This window comes from Hypomesus nipponensis, chromosome 13 (genome assembly GCF_054491055.1).
Source record: "Hypomesus nipponensis isolate SF chromosome 13, ASM5449105v1, whole genome shotgun sequence".
In the NCBI taxonomy this organism is placed as follows: Eukaryota; Metazoa; Chordata; class Actinopteri; order Osmeriformes; family Osmeridae; genus Hypomesus; species Hypomesus nipponensis.
In genome coordinates, this window is record NC_140373.1 from 3,661,728 (window position 1) to 3,675,000 (window position 13,273).

The following is a 13,273-nucleotide window of genomic DNA, read 5'->3' on the forward strand; positions in this document are numbered from 1 at the left end:
TCAAGAGAAAGCTCAAGATGCCCTTGTTCCAGGAGTACAATGGTACTTAGGAATGATTTGCTGAACCCAATGCTAGTTTCCTCAAGGATCACAATGACTCTTTCTTAGAGACTTGCTGCTCTTGTTGGTAAGTGGCAACTGATTTAAACTGTTATTATAATTTTTATTTTTTACTGCTGCTGCTTTTTCTACAGGCACACTTGCACTTAGAGATTCATGTTGTTTAAATTGTAACTCGCTTAACTCTATGCTCTTATGGTTCTTCCCTTTGGCACTTATTTTTTGGTTGTTCACAATGTGTGCTTCTTGTTTTGGCTACCCGCAAAGCTTTGGGACTATCTTGTTGTTATTATCAGTGACCTATGCACTTTGTAAAGCTCTCTTTTGGAAGTCGCTTTGGATAAAAGCGTCTGCTAAATGAATAAATGTAATGTAAATGTAATATTTTTCACAAATAAAACACATGCACTGGCATAAGATGAAAACACAAACATGTATTAGTGGCACATCTGAAAAATGTATTGAGAGAACAGTGGATAATCAACAGACAAGTGTTAACAAACTAGAAGATCTGTGTTCAGTTTTAAATTGAGTTTTAAGTTTAAGTTATGCTATCATGGAAACAACATAAGTGATCAAGTAAAAAGTAAAAACTCTTATATAGTGCTCATAGCCCTGATATTCTTAAACTAATCTTGCGCAACATTATTGTTCACTTTGCTACTCTTAGTTCCTTTATTTAGTCCTCATGATTTCCTGTTTATGTTCCTGTTTCATGTCCATATTCAGTTTCTTACAGTTTTTTTACAGTCGCTAGGACACATTTCTCAATACTTAGGTCACGTTTTCAAAACTCTTCACACAGTGAGCACAACAGTATATGTGGGCTGAACTATTGATCATTTATCATTGTTTTGGCACAAAATGCATTCAATGACTACATCTTTCGAATTACATTCGTTCTTTTCTTACTTCAACACAACAGACAAAACTTTTTGTACCTACAGGCCAATTTGCACATGCTTACATACTGTTTTCAAAACTGTTACAGTGAACTTCAGATTAAAACAATAACATAATACAAAACTGAATAAGACAGAAATTGGCTACATTTCTACAGTAATATTGTAATGAAATATATTTTGAATCAAAACATTAAATGCTATAAAATGATGATTTTAAATGCTATAAAATGATCTCTATGGAAAAGTTATGCCAGGTGAGGAAAGGCGATGCAGAGAGAAGAAATCAGCCAACATTTTTATGGGACAATGTGGTGACACTTTTCCTCCCACCTTACTGTAATCCCCATTCCTCAACCCCATAGAATCATTACTTTCCTTATGGAGGTGAAAGATTTACTGTATGTCCACCATCCACATGATCCCTTTTGGACGCAATGAATGCTGGATGCATGGACATTGCCAGGGATGGATCAGGCTTGCCAGAATATTTGTTCCTAGGTGTATGGCCCTAGATGACATAAGAAGTGATGTGGATGAGAAACCTATGGCCAAATGCAGAAGATTACAGTAGCATTCCTAATGTATCTGTATCAGTGGATCATGTGTATACACATTGTTGTATTCTGGAATTAGTGAGAAAAAAAGAAAGATATGCAACATATTGAAGGATACTGCATCATGTCTGATTCATTCAAGTAACATATATTGCAGTGAATTCTAAACAGTAGAGAGGTGTCCTTGTTTTACATAAGACAACATTGTATAATGCTACCTGTTGTTAGTGATTTTTAGGTCATTGTTTTGTGGGTGACAAAGTATGTTTGTTAGCTGTCAACCTTTGTTAGTGTTGTGGAAGAATGAGTTGATTTGAGACTTGTATGAAGTGATTTGGTAGTTTTAGTGCATTTTGAATGCGAAATAAACTGCTGTGCTGAGCTGAAAGTTAGTTGGTTAGGAGAACTGTGTGAAGAGTTTTGAAAAAGTGACCTAATTAATGAGAGTTGGGTCCTAGCGACTGTAAAAGACTAATACCGTGGTATAGAGCTCTCTGACCCTGTGAGTTTGATTACATTTGAACATATATGCAGTATATGCATATACACTCACATACCTCCAAACCGATAATTACTTACACTTCTACTAAAGTGTATGTAGGTCTTTTGCTGATCATCAAATTTAAACAAATCAATCGGAATCCGAAATTAGAAGTTCTTCATTAAAAAGGGTTTAGACAGATTGAAAGGAAAAACGACATCCACACAGAACTCAAAGGGGCGATTTATACAAACGCCAGATAAACACCGGTACCGTCAACCACAAAAACATATTGAAAAGAACTGATAGACAAACACACACTCACACAAACAGGTCCACAAGAACATACAGAACATCCATTCACGCACACAGGCAGTACTACATCAACGTCAACACAGACACATCCATCCACACGATTTGAAGAAGAACATATTGACGATAAACACTCGTACACAAACAGATACACACACACACACACAATGATGAAAGTGGAACATTGTGTGTATGTGTGTGTGTGTGCAAGAGAGAGAGAGGGGGAGAGAGAGAGAGAGACAGAGAGAGAGTGACAGAGCGAGAGACAGAGAGAGTGACAAAGAAAGAGAGAGAGCTAGAGTGAAAGAGTGAGACAGAAATACAGAGGAAGTTCAAAAGACAGCGAGAGGGGAGGAGAGGAAAAGAGGGAAACTAAACAACATATTTAGTTTAAGAGCTTACAAGTTTGAGAGGATGATTTAGAGGGAGAAATCAGAGAGCTGATTGGCCGTTTGATCCTGTGGAGCCAGGCTTATTGCATTGGCCTGGAGCAGGTCAAATGGACAAGTATTGCAGAGACTTAAATGCTAACAAATAAGTTGCAAAAACGTATGCAAATATTTCTGAAAGAAACTGAACAAAGCACACACAGACCAGTTATAGACAGCAAAGGAATCCCACTTTAAAAAGGAAAACAGAAGCTCTTTTTGAGGCTCTATTCTTCTTTATCTGGGGCAATCATACTGATCTCCAGGGACTTTTCATTCCAGAGATCCCTTTCGGAATTCTGTCCTTCATTCCAATGCACTTTGCCTTCCATTCGATTGTGATATTGAATGGCAATGCCTGTCTCAGTTATTCTATATTTGGACAGTGGAACAAAGACATGATATTATATTACCAGTCACTTGTTACAGATTCCGGGTACAGTGCAGTATATCTAGTATATCCTGCGCGCTGCTGAAATGTGAGGGGTCTGCTAAGAACATTGTGCTCTTTCCAAAAGAAAAGAGTCACTTCAACTCCTAAAAAAAAAAATAATTGTGAGATTTCAAGGGCGCATCCTTCCTTCCAAGCACCCCGTTGCGCTGCGATAAAGAGAAGAGTGCAAGATTTGCTGATGTCACCCTAACCGCTTTGTTGGTTGCAATGATAACTGACTCAATTTTTCTATTTTAAAGAGGGATTCTTTTTGAGGCATTTACGTTGCGGTTTTTATAAAAAAGAGCCTTCTAAACACAAACGGAAGCAGTCAGGGAAGAGGAGGTCTCTCAACAGCTCAGGACTCGCTTACCTTAGACAGCATTGCTGGTTGTCAATCATTCTGTCTCTGTCTGTCTGTCTGACTATTTTTCAGGCAGTCAGTCAGTTTGTGTGTTTGTGTTTCAGTCACCAAGTGCAGCTTTAGTGTACATACTGTTTGTACCCAAGTCTTGACCACAATACAAATATAACACAACATTTCTTTGGAAACCACACTAGGCACTGAAAGCACACATGTAGAGGTCAAGGGAGTAGTATTGTTTTAAGACATAACACGCCTAAGGAAAAACCATTGTTGTTTTTTCATACAGCATTATTGTGATGGAAGACAGTGGCCTATGTGCAGTATAGAAAGCCATGAGACCTAAACCATGGAACCTGTTAGAATGTTTATAATCTCAGCGTGGCATGTCCTTGTCAGGTACTGTTCCCTTCTGACCTCAAAGGATCCCCTGACCCCTGGGACCTTTGACCCCCTGAGAGACGCCTGCCACACACCGCCACATTCAGAAGGCATGTGACACTCCACCCAGGTGAAAACAGGGGCCTCCTTTACATGAATGAATATCCGTTTATCTCAATACGCATGACAAGAGTCTAAAAAATAATTGGTTTTAAAAGTGGGAATTTGTGCTGGGTGTTTTGTACCTTGCACAACGCATGTACAGTAGGAATGATAAGAGTCAAGACACAGTAGAATGCGTGCCTTCAGTCCTACCTACTGTACACGGACATGCCATAAAAACCCATTCATACAAGAGGGGTGGGTTTGTCTTTGTGTAGACATGACAGTGTGTTACTGGCTATCGCCAGGATCAAGGTCAGAGGGGTGGAGCCGGGGACCTTCGAGTGACACATAAAACCCCACAGAAAAGTAACACAAAATAAATACAACAGCCACAGTACAACGACGACAAATACAGCACGACACTCAGATGGTATTGAGAGGACAGGGACAGAGTGTAACATGTAAGAATGAATAAGCCCACATACAAACGCGTGATATGACACAACCTGAAGAGAGAGACAACAACCACACAGAACACATCAGACACCACCTGACCCTTCGTTTCCCTGACAACACAACTGTGCTATACTCCCAGAGAAGCTGCCACCTCTCTCACACACACACACACACACACACACACACACCTGTACTGCATTCAAACTAAGCAGAACACACTCGCACACTCAGTGTGTGCACTTGGTGTGTACCTATGTTGAAGTTTTGGTTTTGACAAAAACACTCATTATCAACTCACTGCACAGTTTGTGGTCAGATGTTAGATATTTATGAATAGTTAGTTACTGAGGAATGTCACTGACTTTACATGACATACTCTACATGTACTGGATGAATGTTCTTTTCACTTTACATACACAAATGTATAAATCTGGGCTGAGGTTAAGAACACAGAGATGCAAAACATTAAAGGTGAGTTTCATTTAAAGGGTATCTTCTAATTCAATGATTCTCTGGACAAAGCAATGCAATTGGGCCTCGATAATCATTTACTTGTAGTCATTTAGCAGACGCTCGAATCAAATAAAGATCTTAGTTTTACCCAACCTTAGCTCAAAGGAATGGAAGGATCTCTTCCTTTGTAAGTTCTATTCATTCATGTCCACAACACGCTCTCAATCCCACTGAAGACATGGGTGACACTTAAACTCTCTCAGACACACAAGTACAACACAATACAGTGGAAACAATGGTCACTTTGTGATCTAAAACCATGCAAAGTGTGTGTGTGTCTGTGTTTGCATATGTAGTCTTAGTTTGTGTGTGTGCAATGTAATTTCCTAGAATCAACCTGATGTCTGGTTTCTGAAGGTTGTCAAGACAGAGCTGATACCAGCTAAGGGCTTCAGTTTAGCTCCATGTGACTTAATGGTGTTACCTCTGTTGGCTTATGGTTTGATCCAGGAGGAGGTGGAGTTTGCATTGAGGTCCTGCTGTAACAGAGACCCTTCCAGCTTATACCAATCCTCAGTCAAGGGGGAGTCAGGGCTGGCTGCCAGAGCTGCGGCCTCTAGTTAGTTGTCAACAAGGGTGTGGAGCAGTTAGGAGGAGTGCGAGGGAGTGTTTGGTGCAGGTTGGTTGGGTGGTGGTGGTTAAGGGTTAGAGAGTTTGTTGCAACAGTAAATAAATGGATTTCGGTTTGGGGTTTCAGTGTCACCAGGAGAGAGCACACAGGGTCAAAGGGAGGAATGTGTGTACCAAAAAAACAAAGAGAGGCAGGAACAGAATGGGAATATGGATTCAATATGGGGATCAAGGTTGGTGGAGAGGGAGAGAGAAGACAGAGGAGGGGACGGGGGACGGGGACGGGGGACGGGGGGCAGGCATAAACAAGGGAGAGGTAGGAGCCAACACAGAAAATAGGTGGGGAGTAGGGCGAGAGGGAAGGAGAGAGGGAGAGAAACAAACAGACGTGACGAGAAGTAAATTAATGCCATGGTATACTGTCTGAGTCATTAGACAGAGCAAGAGAGAGATAGAGAGAGAGATGGTATGAGACACATAGATAAACACAAGCACGGCATGATCAAAATGGAAGACAACAACGTGATTACAGTCAGAGGAGAGTGAGGGAAAAGAACAAGAAAGAGAGAGAGAAAATACAGCGGAACAAAAGTCTGAGGGCGATGGAGTCCTGGGACAACATGGATGTGATGAGGCGGAAACAGGCAGAGCAGAGCAGATGAGCCGAGCCAAACTTTTTTCTGTTTGCATGTGTGTGCTTGTGTCTGTGACTGGAGCGTCACGTCAATAAAAAACAGCCTCAGCTCCGATGATTATCACGTGGTGTTACTTCACATATATACCGTGTGTTCGCCTGTATCTACTGTCAGAGTGAGTGCATTGGTGCCAGTGGGCCTAGCCTGTGCGTGTCGAAGGGGAGGATCTAGCGGCCCTTATGCCTCCTCTCCTGCCACTGGTGTGGCTGTGTTTACGTCAGTGGTGTGTGTTTGTGTATCCGTCTCCCGAGGAGAAACGTACCTTTCCGCACATTCCCATCTGTGGCACGGAATTCCCTGGTGTTGAGCAGGAAGCAGGCGCGGTCCTGCTGGTAGCGTTCCCGGGTGATGCCTCCACGCCCAGCCGGGCTCCTCTCGTCTGGGCTCAACACCTGGTCGATGGTGGGGCAGTCCTCGTTTGCCAGGGCGGCGGATGCCGCGTCGCCATTCTGCTTGGAATCTGGAGCGCGGGGTGGAGAGATGGAGGGGAAGGAGAGAGGGGAAAGGGGGGGGGGGAGTGGAAGAGTGAAATGAGGGATTGTAGACTCAGGCTTGTAGACTCGTGTCTGGGCAGTGACGGGCTGCATACTTGGGAGTATGACAGAATCGAGCGTGTTTTTGTGAGATACTTTGTCGTGTTCTAGGATCAAAGATTGTAGAAATGGCGTCTTGTCCCCCTCTTTGTACAGTCAGCACGAGTCATTCATTCCTCATTATTTAACAAAACTAAACGGGAAACTAAACTAGAAGTGATACTTGTAGCCTTCGGGGCTGTTACAGGACAAGGTTTATTAAGGGTTATTACATTGTTAGTGTAAAATACATTTAATGGTGTAATGGTTTATTTCCTTAAATTGTCCTTGAACTGGCAAACAACACTTCAGAGCATTGGTTTCAGCTGTCCCTGCAGCCCAGCCAGACCGGAGGGCCTTGTGGTCATATGAACCTGGGGTATCTTTAGCACCACAGATGTATGCATCCCCATATTTTACATTGGGAGGGGGTAGGTGATATGATGTTGCCTAGTAACCAGTGCCAGTGTATGGACACCATATCAGTTCACTCTGGTATGGTGAACTAAACACAGAAAGATGTGCGTGTGTGTGCTGTGTCTGTGTATGTGCCCATGTGCACAGGGTGACTGGAGGTTATATCTTTGGACGCAGCTGTCAAACCCGATCTCAAGCACGAGTTCCAACTCAGCAGTACACCAACACAATCCAGAGCTGTTCTGAAGACAGCGTGTATGTCTGTGTGTGTTTGGGGAAGGGAAAGTAACAACACTATTATTGCCAAATCAGCGAAGATAAGATTGTAGGTGCTCACAATTCCCGTGTGTGGATTTTTACTTGTATAAGATGTCCATCCACACACAAAAATGTCATTTATACATAGGCTGTGTCGGCAAATGCACGTCTTTAACCGCTAGAAAATGTTCTCACTCAAATTACATTAGAATTGTTTTTACACTGAGGCTTCAATTAAGTTCCATTTCTCTTTAAACAGTTTGTTCTTCACTGGCAGATGGAAGCCTCATGGCGAATGTGGACACACAAGTTGATCATAAATTACAAATGAGCTCTGATGGGCCTCTATCTCTTCTGGCTGGATCAAGAATCCGCTCCACAAGCCGTCCAGAAACGGTCTAACATTACCTTTCGGAGAAAAAGCCCCTCATTGCCCTCCAACCCCACCCTCCTGAGGATTGAAAGAACTGCTTCATTACAGAGTATCACTAGCTGACACTGAACATTCGGATTCCAAAGTATCTGGTGCAGCAGATTTCCCCCCACTTAGTGTGCAAATCCCTGTCTTAGTTTGATGGGATGTAGGACTGCTAAACTGTAAAAGTTTGACGGGCTCTCCCCCAGAAATAGAAGCCTTGGCCTGGCTAATTTGTGCTCCCTGGGCTGGAGGGGAAGAGGCCCAGATGCTCAGCTAAGCTCCGTGTTGTGCTAATGTACTGATGTGAATCATCAAGGTCCCTTGACTCAAGGTTGTTTACCTACGCTAAGTCACTGTTTGTCCTGAAGACAGGTGAAACTAAACAACAGCTTACGCAAGGGACGCTAACTCTCAAATCTGCCCGGAGGGTAGCAGGAACAGAACGATATTAGCTGAACGAGGAGGCTAACTTGCTAACGTGTCTCCTGAAGATACAGCCAAAATGGAAACGTCTCACCTCTGTTTATCTCTATGATCTCCTCCTGAGCCAGAGGGCAGTCCCCCGCGAGGCCTCCAGGCCCCATCACCCCACCAAGTACGTTTCCCAGGATCCTTTGAGGAGAGGCAGTGGCCATAGCCAGGGCGTCAGGCTTGCAGTAGTTGGGCGAGCCGGGCTGAGGGGCCCGAGGAATGTGCTTGTTCTTCTTCTTGGGCAGCTTCTGCTTAGCCATGGCCAGGGAATAGTACATACCGAAGTTGTTGACGATGACGGGCACGGGCATGGCGATGGTCAGCACGCCCGCCAGGGCGCACAGCGCGCCCACCAGCATGCCGGACCACGTCTCTGGGTACATGTCCCCATACCCCAGGGTGGTCATGGTGACCACAGCCCACCAGAAGCCAATAGGAATGTTCTTGAAGTTGGTGTGGGCGCTGGCAGTCGGGTCATCGGGAGAAGCGCCGATGCGCTCGGCGTAGTAGATCATGGTGGCGAAGATGAGCACGCCCAGGGCGAGGAAGATGATGAGGAGGAGGAACTCGTTGGTGCTGGCGCGCAGCGTGTGGCCCAGGACGCGGAGACCCACAAAGTGGCGGGTCAGCTTGAAGATTCGGAGGATGCGCACGAAACGGACCACGCGCAGGAACCCCAGGACGTCCTTGGCAGCCTTGGACGACAGGCCGCTCAGCCCCACCTCCAGGTAGAAAGGCAGGATGGCGATGAAGTCAATGATGTTGAGGGTGCTCTTGAAGAACTCGGCCTTGTCCGGGCAGAAGATGACGCGCATCATCACTTCGATGGTGAACCAGATGACGCACATGCCCTCCACGTACGTCAGCCAGCTGTCGGTCACCACCTCGTAGACAATCTCCTCGCGCGTCACGTTCCCCACCGTCACGTTCTCCGTCTTGTTGTAGATGGTGTTGAAGGCCTCGTGCGTCTCCATACAGAAGGTAGAGATGGAGATCAGGATGAAGAGGAGGGAACCAAACGCCACATACTGCAGAACAACAAGAGAGAGAGAGAGAGAGAGAGAGAGAGAGAGAGAAGGGACGGATGCAGAGAAAGAGAGAGAAAGATGGGGGAAGTATAATTAGTAATTCAAAAATGCAACCATCCACATAGCGACAGGCCAGCAAACCGAAACACCAGAGAGAGATAGAGGAAGGATGGGTTCCCACCACTCCCGTTACCATGCAGCTACAGGGGAAGACAGCAGGACCCGGGTTATCTGAGAGACTGCAGGGCACTGCAGGGTACTACTCAGTGTTGTGAGATAATAAGCCAGGATTATGTAAAGCCTGACTAGACACTAAAGAGAGATAATTGTTGACCTTCAGGGTGAACTGCAGGGTCACACTGTTACCGGGCATGATGTTTATACAGTGTTATTCCATCTGACACTCAGAAAACGGCTGCAACGGTCATCGGCATGACAGCCCAAGGAGAAAAGATGTCGTAAAAAAGGAAAAAACTGTCGAGACACACGTCATAAACCTGCAGAAGAAAGAGCAAAGAGGGGAGGGGACCCTGGGTGGAATGAGAAGAACACAGACTATCACTCCCTCACCGGCACTAGTGCCGAAAACAAGGAGGAGGTGAGGAGAAGAGGATGGAGGGAAAGGAGAGGGAGTATTGATGGGAGACAGAGAGAGGGGAGGCGGAGTGGGCAGAACCCGAGCTGGGGCTTGTGACTTGTAGATGCAGTGTATCCCAGAGGACCGCGAGAGGGGTTCAGAATCAGAGGGCTCACAGTAGAGCCTCCCAATGCTCCTGACTTCTTACAGTCTCCACTCAGTGTCTCCAGGCCAGTCTGTGGGACAGTGTTTAATAACCCAAGCAGGGGCGTCGAAGTGGGGGGAAGAGTGGGACTGACAACACCAGGGCCCCAATGGAGGGGGAAGGCCTGGGAAGGGGGAGACTAGACACTCAATCTTATTTTAAATCTCTATTAATAGTAATAAACTCTATTAATAATAATATTAACTAATTTCACAAATGTATAATCTGTTGTCCTACTTGTACTTAGGGAAACTAAGAAGATACAAAATGTTGATTTGGGGAAAATTACTAACACATTATAGACCCATAATGGTATGTAAGTGCATTACTACAAAACATACATTGTGTTACTACTGTCAATCACATTTGTATATTTTATATTCCACTGGAGAAATATGTCCATATCAAATGTACGTTGATGTTGACTAGAGACAGTGTGGAAGTTAGTGAGCTGAAATGCTTTTTTTTTTCATTTTAAATGTATTTTAGGATATTCTTTCATGAAGTCATATTCTAAAATCAACTGCCAAAGTAGGTAATGATGTTAATGAAAAGCATTAGTGTCATCAGTACATTTCCATAACTGGTTGGACACTGCCTTCAATTTCCTGCCTCTCCTGAGAATCTGCCGTGCCATCATTTCCATTCTACAATGTCTGGCATCTTTCTGCTCATCCCCTTCCAAAACGCTCCTCAGGGCACATTTGTTGGATGGAAAGCAAAACAAAAGCAGTCATAAGAGTGGCCCTGCGCTGAGATCTGCGATCCGTCCAGATAGTAATCTGTCAGTGACTCCGTTTCAGAAGCAATATATCGTTTTTATTTTATTTTTAGAAAACAGTTTACTCAAAATACAGATAGAATTTATCCCACCCGTAACACGACTAGACAAGGACATCATCGTTTTCCTCTGTATTGTGAACCCTCAGCTGCTATTGCTTCTCATCCGCTCTTTTTTAGCGATTTGTTTTCCCAGGGTTTGCTGTCGAGGCAGCATGGAAGTGGACTGTGTCCACGGTGGAGGACCTCATTATGCTGCTCAGTTCAGTTGTTCTTCACTCAATTACATCGGCATTTTAATATAGTGTGTGCCTGGTTCCAACCTCCCCCTTCCCCTACAACAGACCGGTACCTGGTCAGTGGTGCATTTATAGACGTCAGTATGCTTTGCGTTGTTATCAAATAAATAATACATCACAGACATGGCCGGAGAAGATGAGAAAAAAATCTAATCCCACTTGAGTGGAGCCCATGTAAGTGAAATCCTTGAGTGCCTTTGCTGTTATGTGCGCGTTTCCGATATGTTGTTCGCATCCAGGATGTAGATGTGGAGACGACATGAAAGGAAGACTCTTGAGAGACTATCGTGAGGTAGCACTGGTGAAAGGGAGGGATTGTGATGTTCATCATGGCTCCTGTTTCTTACTATCAACATGAACACGTTGAACCCTGACCCCCTTTTCACCGTCAGGCATCAAAACGAGAGTGAACGTTCCTCTTTCCTTTCTTGACAGGAAATAGATACACTACATACATAATTCCAAGAGAGATACAGTAAATATAGCAGAGATTAGCTGAGTGGCACTAGCCTGTGGCAAATGAAAGTCAGTCATAAAGGCACTTTTCAAAATATAGCCAGTGTCAAGGAATTTGATTGGGCCAGCTGTATTAAGGGATTAGCATACAGTATGTGCAGATATGTGGAGATGCATTTGCATGTAATTTCAGGGGATATTGGTGTTATTCGGGTTTTTCTGTGACAAACCTCCAAAAAGCTTACGTAAGCTCTGACTAGATGAGGCAAGGTACTGTCAAACCAGAACAGACCAAACCAGCCGCCATCCATTGTATTGATTGAGAAGTAACTCTTCCTTCTCCCACAGCTGGATCATTCTCATGCTGGTTCACTTTCCTCTTTCAGACGTTCTATCGCTCTCTCTCTCTTTTTCTCTCCGTCTCTTTCTGCCTCCCTCTTTGTCATGGCTACCTTATGTTCTTCACCTCTTTCCAATCCTTCACTTTCTCTCCATCTCTCCCTCCTCTCCTCCCTCTTTCCTCCTCTGCCATGTTTCTCTAGTCTGCGTCTGACCTACTTTTTCAGATTGCTGCAGTGCTCTCCCCCTCTGTATTGTGAACACACACACACACACTAAATGCACACACGCACACAGACACACACACACAGATCAGATTCAGTCCTGTCTCCCGTCCACCCGCCGCCCCCATCCCAGAGACCAGAGAGGAACCAGGGGGACCTGCTCAAGGAGCGCTCTTATTGGCCAGGACCACAGCTGCGTGGTTGAAAGCTATACACGTTGATTAGGAGCATTGAGGGTTATGTTGACAAAGAGCATTGTGGTCGCCTTAGCTTTAGGAGTAGGTACAGCGGTAGTGCTAGAAGGAAGACCTTTCAAGTTGGTTTTCTGATGTACTGTCTTGAAAATTAGCCCTCTCATATGCACACTCACAAACACATACCCACAATGCACGCATTCACTCACAATTTCACTCACTCACTCATCACATTCACACATGCACACACGCACACCTACACACAAACACATATGCTTATTCACAATCCACTAGCCATCACCCCAAAAAAGAAACTTTGGAAAAACTCACATCAAATCTGATATGTAGGCTGCACAGGTGGTGAGAGAGAGGGAGGGAGGGGGAGTGAGAAAGACACAGAGAGGGAGGAAGGGAGACAGAGAGAGGGAGGAAGGGAGACAGAAAGAGACAGCGAGAGATGTAGGGAGGAAGGGGGAGGGAGAGAGAGAGAGAGGCCGAGGGAGGTTGGGTGAGACGGAGGGAGAGTGAGAGAGACAGAGGGAGGCAGGCTGGATGAGACAAAAGGTAAATGGATGGGGAGATAGACAATGTTGCAGGGGCAGCTGGATTCAGGCAAAAAAAGAGGATGATTAGATGACAAGCCAATGATCAGAGGTCACATGACAAAGCAGGAAGAGGTGGAAGTGAGGGTACAGTACAGGCTGCAAACAACGACAAATGCAAACTTTGAACTGGAGTAGACTCAAGTAAAAGGATGGTGTGCTCAGTAACAACGTAC

At 44.7% G+C, this 13,273-nt stretch overlaps 1 protein-coding gene across 2 annotated transcripts in view; it reads right to left on the reverse strand.

Annotated features, from left to right (window-relative positions):
• Positions 1–474: 474 nt before the first annotated feature.
• The window catches only part of LOC146259520 (voltage-gated potassium channel KCNC1-like), a 26,695-nt gene continuing 13,896 nt past the window's right edge, over positions 475–13,273 (reverse strand). The window contains exons 2-4 of one of the 2 annotated variants that reach the window (XM_084670908.1): positions 8,440–9,421; positions 6,520–6,717; positions 475–1,473 (exon numbers count right to left, since the gene is read on the reverse strand). In XM_084670908.1, the coding sequence (XP_084527034.1) occupies positions 1,460–1,473; positions 6,520–6,717; positions 8,440–9,421 (1,194 nt within the window). In that variant the 3' untranslated portion in view covers positions 475–1,459. Of the gene's footprint in view, positions 1,474–5,403; positions 5,549–6,519; positions 6,718–8,439; positions 9,422–13,273 lie in introns of those variants that run through there. The other variant, XM_084670910.1, reaches the window with a different exon arrangement.